General features: G+C 37.0%; 1 protein-coding gene across 2 annotated transcripts; it reads right to left on the reverse strand.

Annotated features, from left to right (window-relative positions):
- Positions 1 to 9308: 9308 nt before the first annotated feature.
- Positions 9309 to 13624, reverse strand: LOC143588430 (calmodulin-binding protein 60 B-like). 2 transcript variants are annotated; one of them, XM_077069432.1, is made up of 9 exons: positions 13554 to 13624; positions 13274 to 13367; positions 12484 to 12559; positions 12186 to 12244; positions 11509 to 12002; positions 11205 to 11365; positions 10624 to 10827; positions 10260 to 10473; positions 9309 to 10165 (listed from the first exon to the last, which is right to left on the reverse strand). In XM_077069432.1, exons 2-9 carry the CDS (start codon positions 13360 to 13362, stop codon positions 9642 to 9644), a joined length of 1821 nt encoding a protein of 606 aa, XP_076925547.1. In that variant the 5' UTR covers positions 13363 to 13367; positions 13554 to 13624; the 3' UTR covers positions 9309 to 9641. The 2 variants fall into 2 exon arrangements, with proteins under 2 accessions (XP_076925547.1, XP_076925548.1); XM_077069433.1 differs by having other exon boundaries at positions 13274 to 13370; positions 13554 to 13599.
- Positions 13625 to 14480: the final 856 nt, after the last annotated feature.

Consider the following 14480-nt stretch of genomic DNA (forward strand, 5'->3'; position numbering starts at 1 on the left):
GAACCCACCATTTTCAACGACCAAAACTCCGACGCTAACTTCGAAATTTCTTCCCTCGGACAGTACTCCTCTCGCATCATGTTTTTGAACTCCTCCCAGTTCATCGCGTTAGCCAGTTCCAATCCAAGGATCTGGACGTTCGAATTCCACCAAGTGAGGGCGGAATCCTCAAGTGTCCCAGCAGCGAATTTGACCCTACTGGCAGGGGGACAATTACACATCTCAAAGGCCGACTCGGCCTTCTCAGCCCAACGCAGGAAGCCTATAGCTCCCTCAGTGCCCTTAAACGTACTGGGCTTGCAGTCAAGGTAGTTCTTGAAGGTACATGTTCCATTCGGACCTCCTGTTTGATTCTGAACGTGTGCAGCTAAAGCGGCAGCAACATGGTCATTCAGCAGAGTTTGGAGTTCAGCTGCAGTCATGCTGATGTTACCACGTCCTCGTCCAGCGTTTCTTCCGGCCATTTCCTAGAATCACAGTATAAAATGTTAAACATGAATTTTTCTTTCATATACAACACACCATACATGTAATAAAAAAAAATAGGTAAGAAAGAAAAAAAAATAAGAAACAACATCACATCACAACCACATATTAGTCTAAATAAAAATTCATGATTAAAACCATTGTATTCGCTACAAAGTATTTCCAATCAATCCTTAAAATCATAGAAAAATAATAGTTAGGATGGAGACAACCCCTCCATCTAAGTATCATCATCACTAGATGTCGTCATCTGAGGACACTTCCGAATGTGCCTCCTCCTCAGCCGGTTCTTCCTCCGGTTCTTCTTCGGGTTCCTCCTCGGGATCTTCCTCGGGATCCTCCTCAGGCTCCTCTTCGGGATCTTCTTCAGGTTCTACTTCAGGCTCTGCCTCGGGCTCGGCCTCAGGCTCTGCCTCAGGTTCTGCTGCGTTCTGAGCAAGTTGCATTTGTAGGATATCGCAACGTTCTAACGCTATCTCAGTTCGGGTCCTTGCTTCTTGGAGTTGCTCTTTCAAGTCTATCATTTCGGCTTGCATCTTCATCATAACCTTCATCTGTTGATCACTAGCCCCTTGCATTTCTTTCATTGCCGCTGCCATGCGGGCAATCTCCTCCTTATTCTCGGTTTCGTCTTTTAACAATCTGGAAACGTTCTCTCTTGTGTAGCGCATGTAACCCACATCACGCTCCAAACAAGAGACGACAGCTGCGAGAACTCGCTCCACGGGTTCGGTTATGGGTGGTAGGGTGTTAGGGTAAGCAGGGTGGTTCAGGTGAGGCAATGGGGGAACTTGTTCACGGTAGACCATACGTCTGATCATGTTGGGGTACCATTCCCAGCTAACGTTGTTGTCATACAAGCCTCCGGATAGGCGGTACCTCTTTGGTGCAGGAGCTTCGAGTTCCGGGACTACACGGGGTGGCGAGGCAGTAGGTAACTGCGGTTCCTTCCCGTGAGCATGCGTCATCGAATCGGATGATGGTGAGGGTGGCGTCGACATTCCTACAGGTAAGCCGTGTATATGCGCGCGTAAGAGTGAAGGAGGTAAAGAAATAAGATTTCAAGACTACACAAACCTATGCAGTGCGTATCATTATAACTAATGGGTCGTCGCGGTTATAGTCTAGTATGCATGCAGTTTCTAGTTCGCTATAACCAATGGCTCTGATACCAATCTGTCACACCCTCAAAATCCACTAACGGAGTTTTACCGTCAGAGGGTGTGAACTGGAAGGATCGGAATCATTAGTTATAACCAAACCAAAGAAAAACGTTTAAATGAAAGTAAGTGCGGAAGCGTAAAACCTTAATTCAAAAGTTGCGTCACGCAGGACGACTTAAAACCAAATGTAACTGTTAAAATTAAGTTTGCAGAATAAAAGTGTTTTCATTAATGCATGCTCCTAAACCGCGCGCCCCGCCTCGGCTACCTGAGAATAACATACTAAAAGTGTCAACACAAGGTTGGTGAGTTCACAAGTAAAATAAAATAAATCGTTTAGCGTTTTGCGTAACCTCGTTACGACGTTTAAATGTTGCGTAACCCCGTTACGACGTTTGAGTGTGTAACCACGTTACAGCGTTTGAGTGTGTAACCATGTTACAGCGTTTAAGTGTGTAACCACGTTACAGCGTTTAAGTGTGTAACCACGTTACAACGTTTAAGTGTTTTGCATTACCAGATAGTGTTATGTCAAATTATATATCGATAGGTAGCTAATCTATACAACAAGTATCGCTAAGTGGTTCGCGACCGAAGCTGACTGTTTATCAAGTGCCCGTCACCAGGTCCTCCAGACCATGGTAAGTGTTAGCCAAAATTTACACCCACTCAACCTCCAGTTGAGCTTAGCGTCGGGTGGGGTTTGTCAAACCCAGTAGTACTACCCAAAAGTGACTCGCTATTCCAAATATTAACCGGTCCGATGTGTGGGACTTCAAATGTTACGTATGCCGCTTTGCCTTTACAAGTGATATATAATTTATAACAAAATCTTTCATATGCGTTTATCTCAGAAAATATGTTTATCGGAGTATGTTATCTCCCCCAAGTGAAAAACGTTTGAAAACAGTTTAAGAGTGGGGTAAGTGAACTCACTGTTTGCGAAGAATATCCGATCTAGATCACCGAGTGATGCGCGTCGTAGAAAACTCTCTAGCGTTCTAAAATAACAAAGAGATTTTCTAAGTATCGGAATGTTTAACGAGTCTCTAGACTCGGCACATAATACCTATGCACGTAACATGTTTCGTGTTTCGTTTGTGAATCGTGTGTGACTTAAACAAGTAAAATTGTGATACGATACATGAGTGAGCAATTACTTTCGTGTCACGTATTAATAACATACTTATTAGCAATTATTCCCGTAGGGGCATTTTGGTCAACAAACAAAGACTAACTAACCATTATTCCCCATAAGGGCAATTTGGTCAATTCATGGCAATCAACTAGCAACTATTCCCCGCAAGGGTATTTTGGTCAAAATACAACAATTATATAAAAACTATCATATTTCATGCATTCCTATACAACTCAGCAGCTAGTTTCGTTATGACAGAATTTCTACTTGAAAGATTGCACTAGTTTACCGATTATAACGTCTCAATTAATTTACCAAAAATTACCACAGGAGCATACATATCTTAGGTTTCCAGAACATCTTTTATCTTATTTTTATTCCATATAGATTGTTCATAATGATCAAAACATTACAGCTAACTTATATCAGTCAGATTCATGCACATCAGAATGTTATTTGCAATTCCCGTTAAACGAAAAATCCAATAAATGCAAGACCACTTGGGTTTGGTTCCTAACTCAGTGAGTCAACCTCCAGAAGTGGAACCAACCCAATTGGTCTCGTAGTTCATGAGATATAACATTTACAACATAACCTAACAGCAGGTCTAACAGCTCAGCTTTGCATCACGTTTTTGTAAAATCATAAAAGTATACTTCCACTTATCCAAAAATTACGAATTTATACTTCATAGAAACTAGACTCAACCTAGTTTACTGCAGTACCCACAATCTCAATCAATTTTCACGTTTACACTTCGTTACAGTCAGTTAAACATCGTATATACGTTCTGTCCAGAATCTGTTCACATCAAAACTCATCATAATAACAATCTATGAACTATCATGCATCCATATAACCCTCTAGACACTATAACTACTATCCATGCATATCAATTACACCATACCTACAAGATTAGGGTTTTATTTGAACTCACAATCAAGGACACAACAATTAACATGCAATACTATCAAACTAGTTATCAATTCATTATCCAAATAACAACAATCATATTAATCATATGCATGAACAAAATCGGCCAGCTAGGGTTTGTTATTAACCCAACAAACATCAAATTCAATCAACAAGGATGTGAAGGATGATCAAATATACCTTCCTAGCACTTTGTTCTTCAATCAAAGGCTTGAATTGATGGTGTATGTGTGTGTGTTTGTGGACGGCAGCCAAGAGAGAACAAGGGAGGGCCGATCGGGTCTTGTGGGTTTAGAATAATAGGTTAGGGTTTGTTTATTTGTGATATATTTATAAACAAACAAGTTACACTCTAGTCCTTCTACTTTCAAGTGTTGTTTTTCTAGAACATTCTATCCTAACTTGCACATAATCATGACAATAATATAACACATAATCCTAACACATAGTTATCACATCATTAGTGTTTTAGTGTGCTTCGTTTATTCCTCAATCGTTTGCGTTTCGGTGCAAATCCCGAAAGACTACTACACATGTAGTAAGTGTTAAGCGTCATTTAAACCCTAGTTTAAATGTAATGAAGTATGCGTTATAGATTCAACGATCTTAAAGTTTGAATTAACGGAGTTGAGTTAACGAGGTTAACCTGAAATTGACGATTGTCACAGCTAGAAACACCGGAACCCAAACGTATCGAACGTTATATTTTGGGATTTACCCATGCTGTGAGGAGCATAGTAAACTCTGTTGCCCACCCAACCTTGGAAAGTGATATTTCTGAAGCCGGTATAGTTACTTTTGACTTCACAAGTACTGGAGTGATAAGGATGCCAAGGGAATCATCAAGTTTGAAACGAATTTATTATGGGACTAGGATGCAAGGGAACGCACAGAAGAAACGAGCCCGCCCGATGACCCAAAATGATGCCATGACCAGTTCTGATTTGAAACAAGAGGCATAAAAAGGAACCTTACCAAATTGCAAGAAATGTAATCTGCATCACATGGGTGAATGTCGACCGGAAGTGTGTCATAAGTGTGGGAAGACCGGGCACTATGCCCCAAACTGCAGAACCGCCACAAACAATACTAACCAACTACCTCCAACAAACCAACCTCGTTGTCTTCAACCACCACGACCCCAACCAACCTGACAACAACACAACCAGCAAACTTCACCCACAATGAATATCCGTACTGTTATGAGTGTGGCTGTACGGATCATTTTAGGAGAAATTTCCCCAAACTTAATCAAGGTGCAATGAGGAGGCATAATCAAGCACATGCGTCAACTTCCAACCCAGTCAGGGGACACGCTTTTGTAAATGGATCTGGTGAAGCGCGACATGACCCGTACGTAGTGACATGTACATTCTTAGTTTCCGGTCAGTATGCTTCAGTTTTGTTTGATACGAGCATCGATAGAAGTTTTGTATCTGTTAACTTTTTACCCTTGAAAAATATGCCGGCTAGTGAACTAATATATCCTTATACTATAGAGCTCGCTAACGGTAAGTCTATAATTGTTAACCAAATAATCCGAAACTTTTCCCTCATCCTAAACGACCAACCCTTCCTTATTGATTTTCTCCCAGTAGAGTTAGGTAGTTTTGATGTGATAGTCGGTATGGACTTGTTGTCTAAGTATAAAGTAGAATTCGTTCGTAAGGACAAGACAGTCAGAAATGTCCTTTTGAATGATGAAACGATCACGGTACAAGGAGAGCAATCTGGTAACGTACAACCTCTCGTATCCCAACTTAAAGTACTGCAGTACTTGCGCCAAGGTTGTATGATATACTTAGCAAGTGTAACAACAAAGAACGCCAATGAAAAACATATACAAGACATCCCAGTGGTACAATATTATTTAGTTGTTTTTCCCGATGAGTTACCTAGTTTATCACCGACCCGACAAGTTGAATTTCGTATTGACCTAATACCAGGAGCAGCTCTCATTGCTAAGACACCATACCGACTTGCACCTTATGAAATGCAAGAATTAGCCAATCATTTGCAAGAATTATTAGATCGAGGCTTTATAAGACCTGGTTATTCGCCGTGGGGAGCGCTAATTTTGTTTGTCGAAAAGGACGGAAGTTTTTAAATGTGTATCGATTACTGGGAAATGAACAATGTGACTATGAATGTCACACCCCGACCAAAGGCGACGGAACATGTCGGGGTGCAACGGATTGCCCATGAACAAAAAGACACTATTAAAGTGAAAATATTTAAACAACTCATTCATTTCATTCAATCAACCAAATAACACAGCTTGTTCATACAAAATAACATCAAACATAAGAAATAGTTGCTCATTCTTCTAATAACTTAAACGGTCTCAAAATGAAATAGCATCCTCGAACTCCAATCAACCAATAACCAAACCTGTAACAATGCATAAATTAATATTTGTCAACACGTATGTTGGTGAGCAATTTCATAGTTTTGAGTATATATAATATGAGTGAAATCCACAAATGTATATGAGACTATAAAATAAAAGCATCATTCATGGTATATAAAACATATGTAAATGAGGATCCTTTCTAATCGGTAACAACCGACATACTCGAATAATGATGCCCTATGCTACTTGCACAAGGCTAAGTAGTTAGGGGTGCGTATGATCATACTTATTGTGTTCCACAACAACATAAAATAAACACTCGTGCACGTAAAGCATATGAAACATATAACACACAATAGAGCAAGTATTCTAAGTATCATACACCCTAGAGTTTGTGGTTTGAAGATAGAGTATTATAAATCATTCTTTTTTTGAATAAGTATGCATGCTACCGTCAAAGTATAAAAAGGAAAACGGGGGATGGAATGTACTCACGTCAAATAAGTAACTTGAAGGATAGTTTGCAACAAAACGGGGGAAGGGTAAGTTCAACGGGCAAGACCTAGATTGAAAAGGGTCTTGAGTTAGTAAATGGTTTTGAAAGCTTTAAAGTAGAATAACTTGACAAGTAACATAAATAATTAAAGTTTGAAGGCAAAAATATAAATACATAAGGAGTTAAAGTAATGATTTTTGAAAAGTAAGTTTACTCGAAGTCGTCTCGGTATTCTATTTGTTAGTTTTTACTTAACCTTTGTTAAGTAAATATTTGGGTATAATTGCAATATTGCAAAGTTAAATAGATACCAAAACGAGACTTTACGAGTGTTCGGATTTGTCGGTTTGAGTATTGATAATTAATAAAGCTCGAACCTGAGATTCCAAAATGTTGAGATAACTCAATGAAATCAAAAGAAGCTTAACCAAGTGTGTAGTTCTATTAAGAAGAACCTTGACGTCCGTTAAGCAATTGTTTGGTTTTGTTGGTTCAAACTTGTTATAAAATCAAGTTAGATCCAACATACCAAGTGTTTTGAGAAAAAAATATAAAATAAGTTTATAAAATAGTTTTAGAGAAAATATGAGATTCGGTGGCTCAAAACACACTAGTGTGTCTTAAGGGAGTGAACTCGGTTTAGTTCGGTCTTGGTTCGGTCCTTGACTCGGAATAAAACCGAGGGTGGTTACCACATACCCAATACCATGTAACTTTATTAAAATAACTTAGAAATGATAGTACTCAAGTTTACATACAACATGTTAAAATAAAGTGTTTAAACAAGAGTTCGGCTTCGATTCAGTCCTTGACTCGGAGTAAAACCGAGGATGGTTGCCACATATCCAATACCATAGAACTCATTAAATTAAACTTAAAAATAATAATACTCAAATCTTTCATACAATATGTTAACAATAAAGTATTAAACAAAAGTTCGGTTTTGGTTCGGCTCTTGACTCGGAATGTAACCGAAAATGGTGGCCACATACCCAATACCATTGAACTATTAAAAATGATTTGGAAACTAAAAGTAAGTAAGGACTAAACAATATAATAAGCATAAACAAAATTAAAGCATGAATTAAAGTATAAATCAAGGACTATAATAGTCCTCCATGTAGCCTTGCCTTGTAGCACAACACTTCAACCAACCGTGACCGGAGAAGTGAAAGCCGAAGGAAACAAGGGGTGTATATTATATATATGTTGTAACATCAAGCTTTAAGTAACAGGAATTAATTAGAAACAAATATTAGTATTGTTTTGACCTTGAAGAGTCAACCTATAAGAACTTGAATAATGGATACTTGAATTTAGATTGAGAGAGAATTTAGAGAAGAAAGAGCAACCAAAATGGTGCATGGGACATTGCTTTTATAGTGGTGGAAGTATGGTTTATTCGTAAGGGGTAAAATGCATGTGATTGGTTAGAATGGTCAAACAACCTTTAGATAATTGATAATAATAGTCCATAAAGTCTGTTTTAAGATATTTTTAGCCATAAAGAGGTGTTTTAACGTATCGAAAAGGATGTTATCTTGATCCGACATTTTATTAATAACGAAGGACCCGAAAGATCAAAACGGGTCGGGTTCCTAATACAAAAACAAATACGAGTTAAACTGAAAATGACGAATGTCACAATCAAGAAAAGGTGTATGCTCAGATATACTAATTGTAGTTTTGAGGGTATAGAATTTTTTTTACATGAATTGATTTGTTATATTAGACTATTAAGTGCAATTGTGTATGATGTTTACCTTGGATTAACTGTTTTGATTTTGAAGTCTATAAAATGTGATTTAATGTTTGTATTTTTGCTATAACCGACTATTTGCCAAATACAAAATGTCAAAAGTCAAAACCATTACTTACAAACGGTAAGAAACAATTACTCAAGCCTCTGCGGCCGAGCATGGTTAGATCACCAAGAACTGTTTCTATGAGAAAGGTCTTTAGTTATTAACAAAGCCATAACTTATAATTTTTCTTTAGCAAATAGCAAAGCCATAACTCAAAATTTCACGCCTCCGTCGCGAAGCGCGGGTAAAAAAAACTAGTTATATACCATTTGCTTTTAATAACCTTTAACACCCTATTTCATTTAAGTTTTGAGGTTAACTTATTTTATAATCTTTATAATTGATTTAAATCCATGAACAAAATGTGTTTGTTTAACTTAAACTGAATAAACAAGCAGAACATGAGTGCTTAAACCAACAGATTTTTATTTTTTTTTTTTGTATTTTGTTAAGAAAATGAATGTGTTTGTGCTCGCATATGTTTGTTTGTTAATACTCGACAACCAGTTCACAAACATAAGCCATCATGAGTTAAAAGTAAGCATAAAAATCTAAATTAAAATATGTTAAACCTCTCAAAAATTAAAACAAATAAATCTGATCTCATGGTTTTATATACAAACTGGTTTAAAAGTGTGTTAGTAATAATTGAATTGGAACGAATATTCAAATTAACATACAAAATGGATGAAAAAAAATATAGACAAAACTTAAATGAAACAACATAAATGAACATAAATTGCCAAACTTAAACGAACATTCACAAACACAAATGAACAAATAAAACATTTGTACATGTTCATTCGTTTAATCATATGGATAAGAATGTGCTCATGTTCAATAGTTTATGATATGAACAAACATAAGTGTACTTTGGGCCGAATGAACCACAAACGATTCACTTAACATTCAGTTCATTTATAAAAGATAAAAGTTTGTTTACACTATTAAAACTGTATCACAGCATAAACACAAGAGGGTTGTTATGTTACATCTTAGTCACCACAACGCAAGAACAACTAATACAGCACACCAAATCAATCACTCAAATCAGACGTTTTTTCTTAGGCTTCGACGCTTGTCCGAGCCATAAAAACTTTTATGACACAACAAACACCATTCCTAATATTCCAGTCCAACACCGAAATGTTACATTTGAAACCGCCTGGAACTGAAGTTATCACCATACACAACAGCAGGCTTTTATTTGTCAACCTGACACCACATGTGTCTTCCATGTTTAACCGCCAAAACACGGATACTAGAATCATGGGTCATCTTCCAACTCAACTATTTGGGCCCTTCTTTCGGCCGCTTGCTTCCTTATAAAGATTCCCCACCTCAAAGCCGCCTTAAGTTTAAGCCACCCCACCACAGCTTTCCCAGAAGAAGGCGTTTTATCCGCATCCAATCCATACCCGAAACTTGGAGTGTTTGGCATATAACCCGTTGAATACGGATAATAACTTTCGTTGACTTGACTGCCCGAGGTTTGACTTTGACCATTGTTGAATAACCGAAGCAAATGCTGCATATCATCATTTTCAAGCATTTCATGACTTCTCATACGAATTTCTTCTTCGGGAAAGTAATCGTCTAATCCTCTAAACGAAGAACTTAAATTTAATGTGTTGGTGTTGCCTGAAAGGAAATTAGGGGTGGATGCCTGTGTCAATCCAAGGGCTAGTAAGTTGTTATCATCCCCGAGAGGTTGTTGTGGGCCGTTGATCAAGGGATTGTGAAAAGTAAATGAAGTTGCATCGAACTGAGTAGTGACACTACCCTCATAACCTACACAAGAAAGAATAAACGTGTGGTTACTCTCTTAAAGGTATTTTAGACATTTCACTAATAGACGTGAAACAAGAGCAAAATAAGAAGTTACCTCCAATTGCGACACTTGGATTTGAAGTAGGTTGGTCTTGAGTGGCGGGCGGCGGTAGACTGAGTTGATGATCAAACAAGTTTGAATTGTTTTGTTGGCTCATTCCCGTATCAATTTGTCCAACATAATGAGCCCCTAAGAATGATTTTCCATCATATTCCACCACATGCGCCCAGTCATCGTATGCCTTCTTCATCAAGGTATCTACAAATACCTGCACGTATAAAAAGATTCGCGTTATATAAATACCCTTGGGCCCCACCAGTTGCTCTGGAAGCAGGTGTGGCGCCGATGAGGTGTCCTTTTGGCACCCATTAGACTCCATAACTCAACATGGGTTTTAAGTTGACTGGAGGGCACTGACCTTTTGATCATCGGAAAGAGCATCGGTTGCATAGTAATGGCCATTGGCAACTAAGCCGCTTAACTCGTAAATGTTATTGAAAACAACCCCAACATTTTGAATATTATCGGAATAGTAAACGTAAAGTTTGTGGCTCAAAATACACGTCTTTGCATGCTCCACGAGAACGTCCCACATTTTATTTGACATGCCACTTCCCAATACCTACAAATGATTCCAAGATTGTAATCACACGGGATGGTTGGATGTGCTTATGTTTAAAATTTTAATCATGTTTGGCTGACTCTGATTATTAATGAAAATTAAAAGATAAAATGACCAATAGGAAGATGATTCGGGATAAAAAGTCTATCAAAATAGGTTAAAAGAAAGGATACATATAAAAAAATCGTTTATTTTTGTGACCAGGGAACCCATTAGGTAAAATTCACGGGCCCACCAACAGCCTGCTAGCTAGTGGGAACAAGTAGAGTGAAGTTTAAGGAAGGAAACCAGTGAAAGCTGGAATCAAACATGATACCTCTGCTAAATGGGAATTACTCATCAGATAATCAAAAGTAAGAAAAAAAGAATAATCTTACATTGCGCAACTTCTTTTGATCTCTCACTACGAGGCGAAGAAAATCTTCTACAATAAAAATGCCTGCTTTGTTTAGCTTCTTGTGAAACGATCCATCTTTCCCAATCTTCTCCAATCTCCAAACCTCATCCGCTAGAGCGGGTGGATAGTGTTTCTTGTACACTGTAGATCCAAATGCAGATTTGTTTACATACATTATCGTTTATTTATAATATAATTAAAACTATACATGGTCATTTCAATAACTCAATATACTCGTATAAACACACATTTTGCCACCTTTAATGTAAAAAAAAAAAACTCACATTCTCCACGGTGATCCTTAACAGTGAATGCATCCGTTTTGGCTTCACGTATGCGGACCCCTTCATTGTGTCCCGAGGCAACTTTAAGCCCGAGTCTAAACTTCCTACTTCTAATCCAACTCGAGTTATCAGTAAAAGTCAACTCCCCTAGTGTCCCTACCCCCTCCTTTAATGCCACTTGTATATCTCCCGACAAAAGTGGTCGTTTTCCGTCTCTCTCTTTCACCATATGTGTTTCAAACTCTTCTTGGGTCCATCCTTTCTCATCCTCGTTATTGAAATCACCTTCGAGTACGACAATTTCTAGTTTGACCGAAGATTCAGGACCAGATGTCACAACATGGCCCGTGTTGGCATCGATCAACACCACATGGATTGCAGCACCACGGTCTCCTTCTACTTTTCCTCCCGTGAATAGAGAGACTGATATTTTGGACTTAAATTGTAGTTGTAAGTCTCTTCCATCCGACCCTTCTAATCGCTTAGGAGAAACCCTGTTTAAATTTATAAAAAATTAAAGTTAAAAACTAAAAGCCGAAAGAAAAAGAACTCGTAATAGCTTATACTACCTGTATCATATGAAAGTTGCAAAATTTGACTCTACACATTGTTCAATAAGAGAGTAAATGCCTAAATTAGCCTTTAACCATGACAGAGCAAAAAGATAAATTACGTACCTTCCGCTAAGTTTCGGTGGGCCCAACTTTGCCAAGGCGCGCTCCACTTCTTCACTAACCTGTTTAATCAGTGAGCCATATAGAGTTAATTGTAATACAATCAAACATTAACTTCATAATTTATGTCTCAAATAGATTCTTCTACGAATATTATGCAATACTAGGTAGTTGACATGATTTTACAATTCGGTATGAGACTCAATTACCAAAACCCGTCCCCTTGCCAGTTGCCACATCAAAAGACAAGACAATCTTAACCCAAATATTTACAATTATTAGTTGGGAGAAAAAAACTTACAACTCTTCGAAGAATTGGCTCCAATGATGAACAAAGTTTCTGCAAATTATCCATCTTCAAAGCTTCAACAATGACACTGCATAAACATGCTCCCTTAACAACTTATATAAAATATGCTACAAATATTCCAAAAAGCCGTAATAACTAATTATGTCTCCACAGATATACTGTAGCCACGGGTGTCAATCGTGTATGGCCCCATACCATTGAACCAAATGTGACCCGTATATTTACCCGTGTCAAACCCTAATCTGAACACACTTGTGTAGCCCGGACACCACCCGTTTAACCGTTATACTTATATCTGAATGAGTCAAACGGTTGGTGGGTTGACCTATTTAGTTCAACGGGTTGATGGGTCGGCTTATTTAACCAAACGGGTTAAATAGGTCAACCCAAACACAACCCATTTATTAAACGTGTTAGATATGCCAACAAACGGAATTGTCACCCTAATAGTGAATCATATTTCACCAACTGGATATTAAGTATCTTCTAATGTGATTCCATTAATTGTAAACATGTTTAAATAAAAAACAATCTTAGACACTCCATCTCTTCATTTATGAAAACAATTTGCATGTTTGAACTTTGATGGCATTTTAAGGTTTCTATATACTTAATAAGTCAAAATAACCTAAACACACATGACAAGCATTAACATACCACTACTGAATTAAACCAAAAAAATTCAGCACAATATTAAACAATTAACTGTTAATATTTTGCCAAAACACAAAAAATCACAAAATCCCACTTGAAATTGAAAAAAATAAATTCAATAAAATACCTAGCAAGAGCTGGTCTTTTCTTTTCAGGTTGACCTTCATCACTACCACTGGAATCTAATCCTCTTTTCTCCATTATCTTTCTCTGCATTTTCTCTGCTAAATAACACAAAACCCTCTTTCTAAAACTGATCTGATCAAACCCTAATGTAATCTTTACTCAAAATTGAACATAAAAATAGGGTCTTTTTAGCATTTCAATCAAAGTATAAAAAAAGATTATGGAAGAACAAGAAAGCGGGAAAATTGAATAAATACTTGGACTTTTTTTTGAGAATTTACCAAGAAATATCCAGTCTGAATCTGGGAACTTTCCTTTTTCTTGTTTTTTGTCTTTAATATATGTTCCGCCCATAGATATAAAAAGGGATTTCTATTGTGGTGGCTGTATAAGTTGCATGTGCATCCACAATGATTTGTAAAGTTCACAAATATCCCCTTATGTTTTTTTTTTAACCTTATGTTTTGAGTATTAAACATGCTTTTTAATACTCAAAACATGTTTTTTAATACATTTAAGTTTTCATATTCGTTCGACTAAACTTAAATCACGAGCAACAATGAACGGGTTTCTTCTTCATTTGGTTTATTATAGCTCTAACCCATCTACTATCTTGGTTTTATTTTACAAAAGTTAACTAAAATATCCAATTGAACTAGTAGTTGAATATCATGACTAAAACTAGGTTAAATCATCAGTAATGGAAATGTTCTTTTTTTATTTACAAACCGTGGACGCTCATCGTATTGTTGCAGCACGTGATTGGACTGCTCTAAAATACCAACCACATGATGGTCTTGCAACGTAAATGACTAACATGAAGGTTTTTATGTTGAACTAACATTCTCAATTCATGTGTTATTTTGGATTTAAGAAAACAAATTAAATTTGTAAAGTTACGAATATACTGTGTATTTTTAAAATAAAGGAATCAAAGTCGTATAATGTTAACAGTATAAGTTATACGTGTATTTCTAAAAGACAGGAATCAAAGTCGCGTATAATGTTAACAGTATACTCTACCTCGAGCTTTAGTCTAGACCCCATCAATGTCATTGATAGAAACAAGTATATAATTACTCTCTAATATAAACATATAAACAAGTATATAACTTTGCCATTAGGTCGAGAAAAGTAAGTACCATAAATTGAATAAAAGTATAAGAAGGGAGGCTAAAATGTAAATACACAAACAAAAACTCATTCAA

The sequence above is a fragment of the Bidens hawaiensis genome, unplaced genomic scaffold (assembly GCF_021521415.1).
Source record: "Bidens hawaiensis isolate Kalapana, Puna unplaced genomic scaffold, B.hawaiensis_p1.1 tig00036372_1, whole genome shotgun sequence".
Classification (NCBI taxonomy): Eukaryota; Viridiplantae; Streptophyta; class Magnoliopsida; order Asterales; family Asteraceae; genus Bidens; species Bidens hawaiensis.